The sequence below is a fragment of the Loxodonta africana genome, chromosome 8 (assembly GCF_030014295.1).
Source record: "Loxodonta africana isolate mLoxAfr1 chromosome 8, mLoxAfr1.hap2, whole genome shotgun sequence".
Lineage (NCBI taxonomy): Eukaryota > Metazoa > Chordata > Mammalia > Proboscidea > Elephantidae > Loxodonta > Loxodonta africana.
Window position 1 is genome coordinate 112,206,909 of NC_087349.1, and position 16,329 is coordinate 112,223,237.

The 16,329-nt window shown below is 41.8% G+C and overlaps 1 protein-coding gene across 5 annotated transcripts in view; it reads left to right on the forward strand.

The window, feature by feature from the left end:
• GRB10 (growth factor receptor bound protein 10) overlaps nucleotides 1-16,329 on the forward strand; it is a 290,717-nt gene that overhangs the window by 90,862 nt on the left and 183,526 nt on the right. For 3 of the 5 annotated variants that reach the window (XM_010587143.3, XM_023544233.2, XM_064290209.1), the window contains one exon: nucleotides 7,634-7,734. In XM_010587143.3, the coding sequence (XP_010585445.1) occupies nucleotides 7,684-7,734 (51 nt within the window). In that variant the 5' untranslated portion in view covers nucleotides 7,634-7,683. Of the gene's footprint in view, nucleotides 1-7,629; nucleotides 7,735-16,329 lie in introns of those variants that run through there. The other 2 variants (XM_010587144.3, XM_064290210.1) reach the window with 2 other exon arrangements.

Sequence of the window (16,329 nt, forward strand, 5' to 3'; positions counted from 1 at the left end):
GGCCTTCTTTATCTCTTGGAATAGGGTTTGATTTATGTCTTTTTTTAATCCGATACCAGTATGGCCACCCCTGCTATTTTTTTGTATACTGGTTGCATGGAATATTTTTCTCCATTCTTTTATGTTCAGTCTGTTTGTGCCCTTATGTCTAAGGTGTGTTTTTTGTAGACAGCAAAGGATGGATCATGTTTTTTTAATCCATTCTGCCACTCTGCCTTTTGCATGGGGCATTCAGACCGTTTACATTTAAGGTTATTACTGAAAATGAAGTGTCTACCTCACTCATTTTGCTGTTCGTTTTTTGAGTGTTTCCTACCTTCTTTGTTGTTTTATTCTGAATTTTCTGTTTTTCTTTGTATTAGGCTGCTTTCTTGTGATGGTCCTTTTTGCTTTTTTCCTTAATGTTGTTTCTTGGTGATTCCATTAATTCTATATTAAAGTTTTTAACCTTATTCTGATTGCTTTTATAAAAATTATTATTTCATTGAAGTTTCAAGATTTATTTCTTTAGTAATGTCTGTAAAGAGGTGCCCTGGTGGTGCAACAGTTAAGTGCTGGGGTGTTAACTGAAAGATTGGTGGTTGAATCCACCCATTGGCTCTGTGGGAAAAAAACATGGTGATCTGCTCTTGTAAAGATTATATAGCGTAGAAAAAACTATGGGGCAAGTCTACTCCCGTCACATGAGGTTGCTGTGAACTGGAATCGACTCGACGACACCCGACAATAGCAACACATCCATAAAATTACTAAATTATTAAAGAAATCATATCTCTTCTGTTAAAATCTTACATTGGTGTTTTTCTTGATTTGTAAGAGACTTGTCTTTTAGTCTCCTTGGATTTTAATAAGGTTCATTTTTTTTCTTTTTGATCTGTTTATGACTGTATTCCCTCCTGTTCTGTTTAAGGATGGATTCTTGTTACTGTTGATTTAATTTCTTTTCTTTTTTTTTTTTTTGGTAAAAGATACAAGTGTCTTGGTATTAGTTTTCTTCCTCTTGCTTCATTTTCTCTGTCTTGACACATGGGGTTTTATTCATTGTCCTAATTGTCTAGAGACTATTATTATTATTATATCCTTGATTTCCGCTTTGGACCAGCTATTTAGGCCAGAGCTTGTTTTTAATTTTCAAATGGCTGAGTGTTTTTTTTTTTTTAAGCATGCGGTATTAATTTCTAGTTTTGTTGTATTTGGTTAGAGCATGGAGCCACTTGGCAGTGCTTGCTGACAGCTCCTGGCTTAGCCCCAGGACGTTTAGAGTCCTGTCTGGGTCTTTGTGCAGGCAAGGAGAAGGAATCGCACCTCTAACAGGTTTTGCTTTGAGTCTAACTTCTTTAATTTCAGAAATATTTTTAAAACTCACTGATATTCTCTGTGGCTTAGTCTTTTTTGAAATAATAAATTTACAGCTGTTGGTAAATTATATTCTGTACATTTGCGAATATCATCTTTTCATAAATACCTTTTCTGTCTCATTACACATCATAGTTTCATTAAGCCTAGTGCTACGCTTTTTTTTTTTTGGTAATTCACGTTTTACTTTTTGATTCCTTCCTCTGCCTTAAGTAATGAACCAAGGTCTCCAATACCAGTTAGTTTCTCTTTGGATGTCTTAGAGCTTTGTTTGTTTCTAATGTAAACCTTTTATTTATTGTGTATAACATACAATTTTTTGAATTTAAATTTGTGTATTTCGTTGCTTTGTTATTTGGAAGATAAAGGCTTAATACTTTTTTCATTAATTATCAGTTATACCTCAATCAATATGTCCTGCTTTTTAAATTTGAGTATGTGGCTTTAAATTGTACTTCCCCATCACTGGAAACCGTGGTGGTGGCGTAGTGGTTAAGTGCTACAGCTGTTAACCAAAAGGTCAGCAGTTCAAATCTACCAGGTGCTCCTTGGAAACTCTATGGGGCAGTTCTACTCTGTCCTGTAGGGTTGCTATGAGTCGGAATTGACTCAGCGGCAATGGGTTTGTTTGATTTTTTCCCCCATCATCGCTGGCCCTGGTTCATTTTGTTTGAATTTGGGTTTGATTCAGACATCTTTGCCTATCCTGTCCATGTCACTCCCTTTTCTAGGTCTCTTTTTAAAGCTTTTCTGTTTCCATTTGTCTTGGCTTTTTTTTTTTTTTTAATTAGAATAATTTTGAGTATTCTTGTGAAAAGAATGGAATTGGACAGTTGACATTGCTGCATGTCATCCATCTTCAGTCAGATTGTTTTCTGTTTTAAATGCTTCTTCAGTCTGCCTGCTTTCTGGTTTCCCTTTGATGTTTAAAGTACTGTTAGTTTCATTTTATCCTTTTATTATGCTTTAGAATGCAAATACACTGTTTTCAATTCTACAAGTGATTATCTTAGTATTTCATGAACATTGCTCAATTATATTTTTCCTAATGAAGAGTAGAATCTTCTGGTTTTTATGGAAGGCACAGGTTTTTTTTTTTCTTAATTTTTAATACTAAAATGATTTAAGAGTTGAAACGTCTCATTTTAATTTTTAAATTAAATTTTATTATTTAACCTGTCCATGAATAATTATATTATTTAGTCTTATTAAAAACCAAACCAATTGCTGTGTGGTCAATTCCAACTCATGATGACCCCATGTGTGTCAAGGTAGAACTGAGGTCTATAGGATTTTCAGTGGCTGTGATCTTTCAGAAATAGATTGCCAGGCCTGTCTTCCAAGGCGCCCCTGGGTGGATTCAAACCGCCAGCCTTTCCATTAGTAGTAGTAGAGCACTTAACTGTTTGCACCACCCAGGGAGGCTTTTAGTCTTGTTGTCAGCAAATATTTCTCGAGCCTCTTCTGTGTGCGAGTTGGAGTATTGGAGCTATAAAAGGGGACAAGACCAAGTTCCAGTCCTCAAACAGGGGTTTAATAAGTACATAAGAGTTAAATAAGACTGATGTCAGGTACTATTTAGGCCTACAAGGAAGATGCATTAGGCAGATAAGCTAGAATTGTGTGCATGGGTGTGGCAGGCATGTTGGCTCTTATCTGGGTGTCTTGCTTCTGTTAGTGTGAGGGAAGGTGGTCAACTGCAGGGGGCAGCATTTCCCCGAGGTAGAGATAAGAGAAGCTATGAAAGAGACATTTTGGGAAGTACAAAAGTCACTTTCTTAGGGAAATACAGAATTTTCTGGCTATCCTTAAATGCCCATTTTGGATTTGTGGCTACATAAAGATAGAAAGAGGTCCACTTAGTGCAGTCATGTGACTTTTCTCCAGCCATGTGCAATTCCTTGGACACAGAGATCCCTGATGTGGCTAGTTGTGTTTAAGCAGATGAGTTGTGTCTTTCTAGAAGAGCAGGCCAGAGGAAGAGATGGGCATGGGAGCTAAGGGTGTTTGTCTGAGAGTGGTTAAGGAGCTTGACTGTTGATCCTAAGCTGGGGAAGAGAGAAGTGAGGACTGAGGAATGTGAATTGGCAATAAAAATGGTAGGGCCAGTGAATCAGCAGTGACCAGGAGCTAGACATTGGCTTGAGTGTGAAGAGGACAATAAGTGAGCTTGGAATCACTGGAGGCGATGGCAATGGAGTAGAACTGGTGAACCCTGTCCCTCACCACACCCCAAACCCAACCCAAACCAATTTTCAAATTGTTGGGTACAACTCATTATTTTGCCTTGAAATCAAGTTAGTAGGTCATGAAAAGCATTTTTTACAAAGTAAAATAGAATAAAATAGAAAATATTAGAATTGGATGTGTAAATCTTTAGCAAGAACTGAATCCATTGGCAAATGGGATGAGCCACACTCATGAAATGAATGCATAGATTGGCTATGAATATGTCATTCAGTTGTCTGCTTGCTGCTTCGCCTTGAATTTTTCTTGTATATGTTATCAGTTTCACCATCATCATGATGGGAGGGTTGTTAGTGCTATACAGTTTCAATCTCTGATAAACAGAATCTGCAGTTAATTGTGATGTTAAGGGCAGATGAATTTCATCTTCTGTCTGCCGAAGTGTCAAGGCTTTCCATTAGGAACGCCCAGTGTTCTTTTCAGAAGAATCGTTATTGGGTACGACATTTCTCAAGTTTATGACAATTTTATCTTAATTTAATTAATTTACCTAGTACATAGTGGAAATCCTGGTGGCGTAGTGGTTAAGTGCTACGGCTGCTAACCATAAAGGTCAGTGGTTCAAATCCACCAGCTGCTCCTTGGAAACTCTGTGGGGCAGTTCTACTCTGTCCTACAGGGTCGCTATGAGTCAGAATTGACTCAATGGCAGTGGGTTTGGTTTGGTTTTTGGGTAGTGCGTAAACCAAAAACCAAACCAAACCCATTGCTGTCAAGTTGATTTCGACTCATAGCGACCCTTAAAATGGAAGAAGATGAACATGAACTCCAAAGAACAAAGGCATGTTGAAGCTCAATTGCTGCATCTGGAAGTATAAATATTGACAATGTGGAGAAAAATGTTGACTCTGGAATCAGCAAGCTTTGACTTTGGCAGAACTACTTTTCTGAGCTACAGTGTGGTAGAGAAAAAAGTACTAACTTTATAATGAAGATTATTTAATTTTTTATCATATGTTCAAAACTCAGTTAAAATGAGCAGACACCAATATGTTATTTATAACGGCATTCTTGCAAAGGAGAGCTTCAGCTTCACAATGAAAAGGCCATATGAAGCCAACACAGCAGGCTGGAATTGTCAATAAGGAGAAAGTGGTCAAAGCAGAAAATGAAATTAGTGACACCATTTCTTAGTCACGTTACAGCTGGTGAGAGAGCCTTTTATCATTACAGATATAAAGCGCGTATATCTAGCTGCTTGCAGAACTATTCCTTCATTAGCTGTGAATATGGAACATGTCATTTTTGGTGAATCAGCTGGTGAGTTAAAAAATGAACTCTTTTAAAGTTAGCACAGTATCTCGTCCAATCTGCTCTACTGTAGGACACTTAGAAGGGAGAATTTTGGTTCAGGTGAGGTATAGATTTTTCACTGATAAAGTGCTTTTAGTTTTTGTCAGGTGTATCTCGCAAGATTATTTTATATAGAGGGCTTGCTTTGTGTGTTAAGCTTAACTGCACGGGCAGCTGAGTTAGATAGAGTGACTAAACTGTAAAAGGGCGTAGTTGGGCCAGATAAATCAAAGCTGGAAAAACTCAATAGTCACAAGTGATGGAACTGCAAGTACCACCCAAAAACCTGATGGTGCTATTTAGAAAACAAAACAATTTTTCTTCAAATGTACAAAAGCACTGTTTGTAACCACTGCTTTATACATCTCCAACCTTTGGCATCCTGAGACATTCTGCTGTACCTCATGGCTGTATTGAAAAATTGAGTGGAAGATGTTCATTTTATTAAAAGACGCTCACTGAATGGTCAACTTTCTGATAAATTTTGTTGGATTAGACTAACCCAGTGTACTAACTGTATCTTCCTGAAATTGGTTATTCCTCCCAAGGGGAAGTGCTCAGCAGGGCATATGCAACGCACGTTATTTTGGCTGAGAAGCCATCTCATTTGGCAAATATTTTCAAGGGTAATATTTAGGTAGTAAAATTGGCATACATAAATGGTATTTTCAGTACTCTTTTAACACATTAAATTTGAAACTTCAGGGAGCAAATAATACATTTCAATATGTCGAACCTATCCAGGAGTTGTACAGAGCATACAAGGTAGTGCTAGCAAGTCCACACGCAGTGACCCCAGGGACTTGGGAGAGGATGGGAAATGGCTGCTGCCAGGAGACTGGGGCCTGGGACAGTGTGATGGTGTGGGCTACAGAGGAGGGTGTTTAAGGGACTAGGACGAGCAGTTACCTGAGGCAGCAAGGGGAACACCAACCCAGCTCCAGGCCATCAGGGATATGGGTCGGGGGAGGAAGAGAGTTTCCCTAAGCAGTCTGTGTGAGAAGCCTTGTCCCTGGGAGAAGCAGGCTGCAGGCGGTTATAAGGTTTAGAGAAGGGCGGGGATGAGACATGAACCTCCTGGAGGTGAGAGGTGGAGTTAGATGCAGCGTGTTGGGACCACCTGGCTATGTTGGCAGATGAATGGGAGGCTGAAGCTGCAAGCTCCAACAGAGGGCATTACTGTACTTTCCGGGGGGAATCTGCAGCAAATGGCTAGGAGTACTTGGCCGTCTCTGAGGGTAATGGGTTGTAGGGAAAGACTGGCTTATAATCCAGAGATGTTTGAAGGCCTTGGGGTTGCTGGTCTTACCTGAGGCTGGGGGGAAGTGTCGGCCAGTGCACCTAGTGCGCAGCCACCACCTGTGTGTCAGTGGAGGCTTGCATGTTGCTATGAGGCTGAACAGGTTGGAGTGGAGCTTCCAGACCAAGACAGACTAGGAAGACAGGCCTGGTGATCTACTTCCAAAAATCAGCCAATGAAAATCCTTTGGATCTTAGTGGTTCAATATGTAACTGATCGTGGGGATGGCACAGGACGAGACCGCGTTTCCAGTGTGCACGGAGTCTCCATGAGGTGAGGGCTGACTCGATGGCAGCTGTCAACAACCAGTGTTACCCAGAGCTCATGTGGGAGTTGGGAAGTGCTCTGTAGATACAAGAGGCCATTTCAGTGACTGTTGTTCTCGAAGATTGTAGTTATAAAGCTGTAGCATGCAGGGAGAGGGCATGGGTCAATGCTGTAGTTTTGTGCCCACTGAGAACTGAACTAATGGTTTATTCCTGGCTTTGGCAGGTGGAGCCAGCATTTACACAGGTGGTACTTGGTTGCCCTACCCCCAGTGACACATACACGTCCCTTCAAAACTTTGGAATTAAGCTATATCTATTTACCAAAGTACGCTAAGCTTCTCAGGATGTTAGTAGATGTTATGAGAAAAAAAGGATCAAATGGTTCAGAGAAAATGCTAAGAAGGTGGACGTTAAAGACAGTGGCGTTGATGTCACCTGCTCTTCCTCCGTGCCCTTCAGTTTCACAGACTTTTGTGACAACACAGACAACTTCTGTGTTGGTGACAGTCTTGTCATAGTAGAAGAAAAGCTGACATTGAGCAGCCTTACTAAACACATCTGCGAGTGGTATCCAGGCTTCACCCACCCAGATAACTGTCTTAGTCATCTATTCCTGCTATAACAGAAATACCACAAGTGGATGGTGTTAACAAAGAGAAATTTGTTTTCTCACGGTCTAGTCCAAATTCAGGGCGTCAGCTCAAGGAGAAGGCTTTCTCTTTCTGTCAGCTCTGGAGGAAGGTTCTTGTCATCAGTCTTCTCCTGGTCTAGGAGCTTCTCTGTGCAGGAACCTCAGGTCCAAAGGACATGCTCTGCTCCCAGCAATACTTTTTTGGTGGTATGAGAGCCCCCCGTCTCTCAGCTCGATTCTCTCTTTTATATCTCAAAAGAGATTGGCTTAAGACAGTATCTAATCTTGTAAATCTCATCAGTATGGGTGACGCTAATCCATCTCACTATCATAGCGATACGATTCATAGAACACATAGGGGAATCATCAGATGACAAAATGGAAGACAATCATACAATACTGGGAATGACCTAGCCAAGTTGACAGATATTTTGGGGGGGCACAATTCAATCCATGACAATAACTGTGCTCGTGAACAAGTTGTAAGTGGTGACAACTTTCTCTGGCTTGCCGTCTCACCATCTTTCTCTATTGCAGGTGCTGCAGCTCAGTAAATGTAATTGGAAGAAGGCAAGGAAGAAGAACCCATGGCTTTAGCTGGCTGTCCAGATTCTCTTTTGCACCATCCGTATTACCAGGTAAGGGTGAACATGGATGTCTGATTCCTGCAAGATGGTGTTGGTTGGGGGCCTCGGCATGAATGTCCTCAACAACCCCACACTCTGAACTGTTTTGGATACTAGTAGGTCACTAAGGAAATAACCAGAGAAGGGACTGCTGACAAGTCTCACCTGACACATTCTTCTGTGGCCTTCCTTTCTTTTCTCATCATTGTATTTCCATTTGACCCTGGCATCCATTTAAAAAAAATTTTTTTTAATAATTTTTATTGTGCTTCAAATGAAAGTTTACAGATTGTCAGTCTCTCACACAAAAACTTATATATACCTAGCTACACACTCCCAATTACTCTCCCCCTAATGAGACAGCCCGCTCTCTTGCTCCACACTCTCTTTTCGTGTCCATTTTGCCAGCTTCTAAGCCCCTCCACCCTCTCATCACCCCTCCAGTCAGGAGATGCCAACATAGTCTCAAGTGTCCACCTGATCCAAGAAGCTCACTCCTCAGCAGCATCCCTCTACAACCCATTGTCCAGTCCAATCCATGTCTGAAGAGTTGACTTCAGGAATGGTTCCTGTTCTGGGCCAACAGAAGGTCTAGGGGCCATGACCACTGGGGTCCTTCTAGTCTCAGACCATTAAGTCTAGTCTTATGAGAATTTGGGGTCTGCATCCCACAGCTCTCCTGCTCCCTCGGATTCTCTGTTGTGTTCCCTGTCAGGGCAGTCATCGGTTGTAACCGGGCACCATCTAGTTCTTCTCGTCTCAGGATGATGTAGTCCCCGGTTCATGTGGACCTTTCTGTCTCTTGGGCTCGTAATTGCCTTGTGTCCTTGGTGTTCTTCATTCTTCTTTGATCCAGGTGGGTTGAGACCAATTGATGCATCTTAGATGGCTGCTTGCTAGCGTTTAAGACCCCAGATACCACTCTTCAAAGTATGATGCAGAACCTGGCATCCATTTTTTAAATTTGCCAGCTGATACCTGTGATGAGATGTCTGGAGTGAAACAGGTGCTGGATTTTGACCTCCTAGGTCCTGAAACTCCAAATGGCAACTTGGAATGATGGTGTATATTGGGATACTCACCTGGAGACTTAGCCTTACAGGGCAAGGAAGCAGGAAGGAAAAGGGGTGGTTCCTTAATGAGTAGCTCTTGGCCTAGCTATCACATGCCCTTTAGAGATGAAACTGTCTTAGTTATCTAGTGCTCCTATAACAGAAATTCCACAAGTGGGTGACTGTAGTGAACAGACACTGATTTTCTTATAGTTTAAACCCCTCCAACCCCACAAATTCAGGATATCGGCTCTCGGGGAAGGCTTTCTCTCTCTCTCTCCGTCTGCTCTTGGGGAAGGTCTGTGCTTGCTTACTCTTTTATATCTCAGAAGAGATGTACTCAAAACATACCTTACCCTAATACTGCCTCATCAGCATTACGAAGAAAACTCATTCTTTGTTATGTTGATTATAATCACAAGTATAGGGTTTAGGATTTACAATATATAATTTTGGGGGATACAATTCAAACCATAACAGGAGGCCTTTTTCCAGATTGGCCCCTTCTGCCCCAGCTCTGTTATCATAAAGTGGGGGTTTTGTGGGGGAACACGGTTATTTCTAATCCTTTCATTTTTCTGGCTCTTTTTCATGGGCTGTTAGAAAATTTTTTGTCTGCAAATTTCTTTCCTCTTCTGAAACAAATTATTTTGAACTTTACTGTGTAGGTGACACATTTTTAAGGGGTTCTTTGGATTTGATACTGGAATCTTGCTTGATCCTTATCAACACCTTTATCATTTAAAATACTTGTATCTTCTCTCAGCCTCCATCTTTCCATCTGGAAGAGTCCTGAGTTTTGAAGTCCTTCTGTGTGCTGTGCCCTGGATCAGATGTTTGCACATTTCTGCACTTGTTTTTCTCCCTTGGTCTGTGAAGTCTGTTTTTAGCCTCAGTGATGAGACTTTGCTGGCAGCACTGCTGCTGGAGAGAGAGGTCTGTTGAAATTTTTTTGGTGTCAAAATGAAGCAAACCTTTGAAGAATGACTAAAGATTAGGAATGCAGTTAATTCTAATCACTGAATTTGACATGGAGCCAAAACTGGTGACAAGCCAGAAAAGAAGACTAAAACCTTAGTCAGAGCTAGGATGTTTAGTGGTGACCTAAAGGCCTGTCGAGTGTGTCCGCTTCAGTAAAGACAGCGCCCTCTGCCTCATACATAATTGTTTTTTTGCTCCAAAAGAGGCTCTGTAGTTGCCTCACCCTGCTGATTAAAGTTCTGTGCTTTATCCGTGGGTCACGGGTCCAGTTCTTGAGCAGCCAGTTAGCTTTGGCGAGTTCTCTGGATGCAGATTGCACCGCTGGCCCCAGCCTACTGCCTTGTGCTTCATATTCTTTGTCCCCAGAGATGGGATCAGTACACAAAAAGGAAAACATCCCCACGTGGGAGTCCCTGGGAAAGTTATTTTAGTAGTGTCATCTTCAGCAGGGGACGGAGGAGGGTTTAAGGACAAATGATGACACGAGGGAAGGGTAGCAGCACAAAGGCCCTCCTTGTTTTCCCTCACTGCCCACTAGCATTCTCCATTTCCTAGCGGCACATACAGAAGCGCAGGCTCATACTGCTGCCTTAGTCTAGGGGCTGGTGAGCTGTTTGTATGGCTGTCCCCAGCTGCTGTCCCAGGAGCCAGGAAGCCGGAATGGCGGGCCTTCCCTGGGTGCTCTGCCATCCTTTGAGGAAATGGTCAATAATGCCTTTCAGTGGCTTTTGGAGGCACTGTCTTGTAAAAATCCAGCAGCAAGACTTGGCAGCGTTTGTCATCTGTTCTTGGAAAATTAGATGACAGTTCCAGAATTTCTCAGAAAATGGGATGATTTACAATGAGTTCTGGTCTTGAGCAATCTGCAGTTACAACAATTAGATGAATCTCTCCATTTTTATAGAGAAAAATTTCTTCTTAAAAATCTTTAATGTAGAAATAATTTTCTAATTCTGGCTGTTCATTAAGAGCTGGATATTTTATCTTGGGTAAAATATATGGTTCAGTCACTGAGTTACTGATATGTAGAGTGTTTATAAGTATATACCAAAAAAAAATAAAATAAAAATCGAAACCTATTGCCATCAATTGATTCCAACTCATAGCTACCCTGTAGGACAGAGTAGAACTGCCCCATAGGGTTTCCAGGGAGCAGCTGGTGAATTTGAACTGCCGACCTTTTTGGTTACCAGCCAAGCTCTTAACCACTGCGCCACCAGGGCTGCATAAATATATACATACATGTATATACATATACACGTACACACACACGCACACACACACACAGTCCCTGTGGGGCACAAGTACTTAAGCACTCAACTATTAGCTGAAGGGTTGGCAGTGGCAGTTCGAACCTATTCAGAAGCACCTCGGAAGAAAGGCCTGGCAGTCTCCTTCCAGAAGTTCATGCGTGGCTCTGAAAACCCCGTGGAGCAGCTCTACTCTGCACACAGAGGGTCACCATGAGTTGGAAATGACTTGACAGCAATTAACAACAATAACGTATGTACAGAAGCACTCTAACTGTGTCCATTTAATTATTCTGCTTGCTGCTTTAGTTATAGATGTCAACAGATTGGAGCAGTAGGGGCTGGCAGGATAAGGGACAAAATGCTTCACATTAAGGCATAGCTTGTTCCTTTAAGATATGATACTGTCTTAGTTCTTTTACTTATTAACTCCGGGACCTTGGAGAAATGACATTAACTTTTCTGTGTTTCACTTTCCTTGTTGGTAAATATCTTTGTCATCTAGTGCTGCTATAACAGAAGTACGTCAAGCAGATGGCTTCAAAAAACAGAAGTTTATTCTCTCACAGTCTAGTAGGCTGGAAGTCTGAATTCAGGGTACCATCTCCAGGGGAGTCCTTTCTGTCTCTTTCAGCTGTGGAGGAAAGTCCTCGTCGTCAGTCTTCCCCTGATCAGGAGCCTCAGGTCCAAAGGATGTGCTCTGCTCCTGGCACAGCTTTCTTGGTGGCGTGAGGTTCCCGTGTCTCTGCTGACTTCTCTCTTTTATATCTCAAGAGAGTGGTCCAAGACACAACCTAATCTTAAAGGTTGAGTTCTTCCTCATTAACATAACTGCCTCTAATCCTGTCTCATTAACATCATAGAGATAAGATTTACAACACATAGGAGAATCACATCAGATGACAAAATGGTGGACAGTCACACAATACTGGGAATCATGGCCTGGCCAAGTTGACAGATATTTCTGGGGGACACAATTCAACCCATGACAGTAAAAAGGGGGTAATAGAAGTTGTTGTGAGGATTAGAAAAAAATGTGTGGAAGTTACCCAGCACAGGACCTGCCACAGCTTAGAAGCTTGATAAAGAATCATTATCCTTAAGTCCTTGGGTATTAATTGAGCACCAGCTAGGTTCCAGACACAGTTTCGGTGCTAAGGATGTAGCTTTAAACTGGATATACAGAGCTCTGGGGCTTGGGTGTCCTAGTGGTGGGAGAGAGACACATAAACAACTGATAAATAAGATAATTTACAATAGTGGTATAATTTTGAAGCAAATAAAATAGGGCAGTAGAAGAGATAGTGGGCTGCCCTGGTTATGAGATCAGGCCAGGCCCCCTAGAGAGAGGACGGTGAGAGCTGAGAAGATGGCACCCACGCTGGACTTGGGGAGAGTTCCCAGCTGGGGAGCAGCAAATGCAATGGTGGAAGAAGGGAATGCGTTATTGGCACTCGAAGGTCAGAGTGGCTAGAGCAGAATGAACAAAGGATATGAGGCCAAGAGGGACGGCACGATCGTGGGGGACCCTGTGTACCAGGGAAAGGACGTTAGATTTCACTCAGCTTAGAAGGAGAGGTCTTGGGGACACCATTCCCTGTCCGCAATTCTAAAATCCAAAGAGCTCTGAAACGAGAACTTTTTTATTTCTACTGTCATAGCGGAACCTCACTTGAATACTTTCCTTCACACATTCTGCTGCAGGGTGTGGTTGGGTTGATTTCAGGTGAATATACCTGTATCTATACATGTTTTTGATATTCATTGAGGAAACCCTGGTGGCGTAGTGGTTAAGTGCTATGGCTGCTAACCAAAGGATTGGCAATTCGAATCCACCAGGCGCTCCTTGGAAACTCTATGGGGCAGTTCTACTCTGTCCTGTAGGTTGCTATGAGTCAGAATCGACTCAATAACACTGGGTATGGTTTTGGTGGGTTATATTCATTGATGTATACACCTCATTATCTTTATATTCTTAAGAATTCTTAATTCTCAACCACATCCAGCCTCAAGGGTTTTGAAGAAGGGATTATGAACCTATTAGAAAAACTGTAATAAACAAAATTCGCTACCCATCTGTCAGGTTGTTGTGCTCTGGTGGCTTGCGTGTTGCTGCTATGCTGGAAGCTATGCCACTGGTATTTCAGATACCAGCAGGGTCACACATTGTGGACAGGCTTCAGTGGATCTTCCAGTCTAAGACAGACTAGGAAGAAAAGTCTGGTGATCTACTTCCAAAAATGAACCAGTGAAAACCTTATGAATCAGAACAGAACATTGTCCAACCCACTTGCTTTGCACACGCCATTAGGAGGGATCAGTCGCTGTAGGTAAACATCGCGTTAGGTGAAGTAGATGGCCTGCAAGGGTGAGGGTGACTCTCAGTGAGGTGGATTGACACAGTAGCACCAGAGATGGGCTCAAACATGCCAATGATCACGATGATGTTGCAGGACCAGGCGATTTTTTGTTCTGTTGTACATAAGGCTGCCATAAGTGAGAGTTGACTTGATGGCAGCTGACAATAATGACAATAAATAAAAGCCATATTTATTATTCTTTAGAAAAACATGAAGTAAAAAATAAAATGGCTTCAGGTCAAAACATCTGAACAAAATGTTAAGCTATGCTTTAGAAATAAAATGTTTGATACAGGTTGTTAAGGTTATTTTATTGTTGAATGTCCAAAACCAATGTGTATTTTTTTACTTTTATGAATTTTATATATTCTATGATTTTTTAAATTCTGAATTAAGACTGTGCATACTTATATTAAAAATGAAGCATCTTAGATACTCTGCTTGTAATCCTGCCCTCTGGGGACTCTCACATCACAGGAGATGTGAACAATGTGAGAAGGTTTGGAGACAGCGTTTGTGTGCAATGACTGTGGTGCCCCAGAGGCTAAATGGGCAAACCCCACCTTCGTTGCTAACTGTGTGGCAAGGATCAACATGAATCCAGTTCTCACTTGAAAATGGATCCTGGCTTCACCTTCCCACATCTCTGTGATCCTCATTGCCAGCCACTTCATGTGGCACTCTCTCTCTGACCTTAACCACTCAGAGTTAGGTCAGATTGCATCCTCAGCCACCCTGCGCCAGGTCATTGGGTGCTCAGGTGTCCACACAGCTCCCTGCGCTTCAAGCCAGCTGTTCACTTTCTTTCTCTCTGGCATCCTGAGGATAGGTCTACAGGTTAGGAAGATTCTGTCCTTCAGATCAACTGCCACGTAGGCAGATGCCAGTCTCTGCTGGTTCTCAGTGCCCCTTGTGGGTTTGTTAATTTTCTAGAACAGCTCATAAAATTCGCAGAGACAATTATCTATACTTAACAGTTACAGTTACCCATTTTTTTTTTTATAACCAGAAAGGATACAAGCAAGGTCTGGGAGGAGTCCTGGCATGAGGCATCTGCTGTCCCCAGGTAGTTAAGTTGTCTTTGCATGGGATGTTATCATCATTCCAGGAAGCCCCCTGTAACACCCTCCTTTGGGGCTTTGCTGATTCATTGGTAGTCAGTAATTGAGGTTTCATTGCACAGTCGATGATTGATTGAATCACTGAATATAGAGGACCACATCATGACCCCTCTCTGCCTGAAGTTAGTCGCCAGGTGGTAAGTTGGGGAATCTCACATGTTTTAAGTATTGCTTGGCTGCTTTAGAAAAATAAAGACACCTGATTCCTGGGGAATTCCAAGGGCTCTTTTCAGGAACCAGAGATAAGGCCAAATTGAGTTTTTTGTCCCACAGACTCCTCCCCCACCCTCCATTCTTAAAGTGATTCCACAAATTCTGTCCCAGTACCAAGTTACCATTTCCGTACCATCTCCTTGCAACTTCAAATAGGAAACCTGCTCTTGTAGAGCAAGAGTTGAGGGAATTATATCCCATGGGCCAAATCCAGCCAACTGTCTGCTTTTGTAAATACAGTTTTATTGGAACAAACCTATGCTCATTTGTTTGCGTTATTGTCTGTGGCTGCTTTTGGACTACATCAGCAGAGTTGAGTAGTATCTGACCCTTTACAGGAACAGTTTGCTGACCCCTGTTTACACCACCGATTGCTAGAACAAGTCTCTTGGGATGACGTAGGCTAAAATGAGCCTCCTCGTATCAGCTTGCGTCCTCAGTTTCTGGGTAACAGACATGAGACTCTTAGGCTCGGATGAAACTTAACTTAGTGAACACGTATAGCTTTGGATTTTTTGCTGGTGTCCGGAACAGCTGGGTTCTTCAATCCTTTGGCAGTTTCTGGAGGAGACAATGTCTGCAGGGCCTGGAAGGAGACATTGTCCCTTATATTCTTGATTTGGGGTCAGTCCCTGGAAATGAGTTCTATTCCCAAAGTCCATCACTTATTTTTTTAGCTAGAGAGCGATTCTAGCTCCTTTTCGTTTGTTAATCCTATATATCTCATACTTTTTTAAAAAAAGGGACTTTTTTTTTATTGGACTATATTTTCTTCAAGAAATTTGTTGACAGTAACTTCCACTTATCAGAACTTTTGTACCTCTGGGGCAAGGACACGAAGATCGCTTGAAACATTTTTTTGTTTTATTTTATGAGGGGACGTTTACCTGAAATGATTTTTATAAATTATTTAAAATTATGATTCTGTATTTAGTAACAGCAGCTATCTTAAGATGTGTTTTGTGAGGGAAAGTAGGCAGTTTGTGAATGTGTTGATGCTGCTGTTCAACTGCCTGACTATATGCGCTTTGCTATAAACTTCTCTGTAAATTCCTTGGATTTACAGGGTCATTGTAAGAATTAGAGGTAACATATACAAAGCTGTTGGCATTGTGTTTGGCACAGAGAAGAGCCTCATTAATTGGAAGCTGATATTTTGATCAGTGTTATAATGTGAGCTGGCTCTTTGATTCTTTTTAAAAATGTAGTTTTTTTTAAAGAATGTAGAATTTTTAGGTGATTTTCATGATGCCTGTGTAAATTTGAGGTTACTATCTTAAGTCTTTGGAAACCCTGGTGGCATAGTGGTTAAGTGCTACGGCCGCTAACCAAAGGGTCGGCAGTCTGAATCCGCCAGGCGCTCCTTGGAAACTCCATGGGGCAGTTCTACTCTGTCCTCTAGGGTTGCTGTGAGTCGGAATCGATTCGACGGCAGTGGGTTTGATCTTGGCCAGAAATTCAAGCCTGATTTAAAAGAGAACATGAAATGAGGGATATCATTGCTGATGTCAGATGGATCTTGGCTGAAGGGAGAGAATACCAGAAAGATGTTTACCTATGTTTTCATGACTACAACGACATTCGATTGTGTGGCTCATAACAAATTATGGATAACACTGCCAAAAACGGG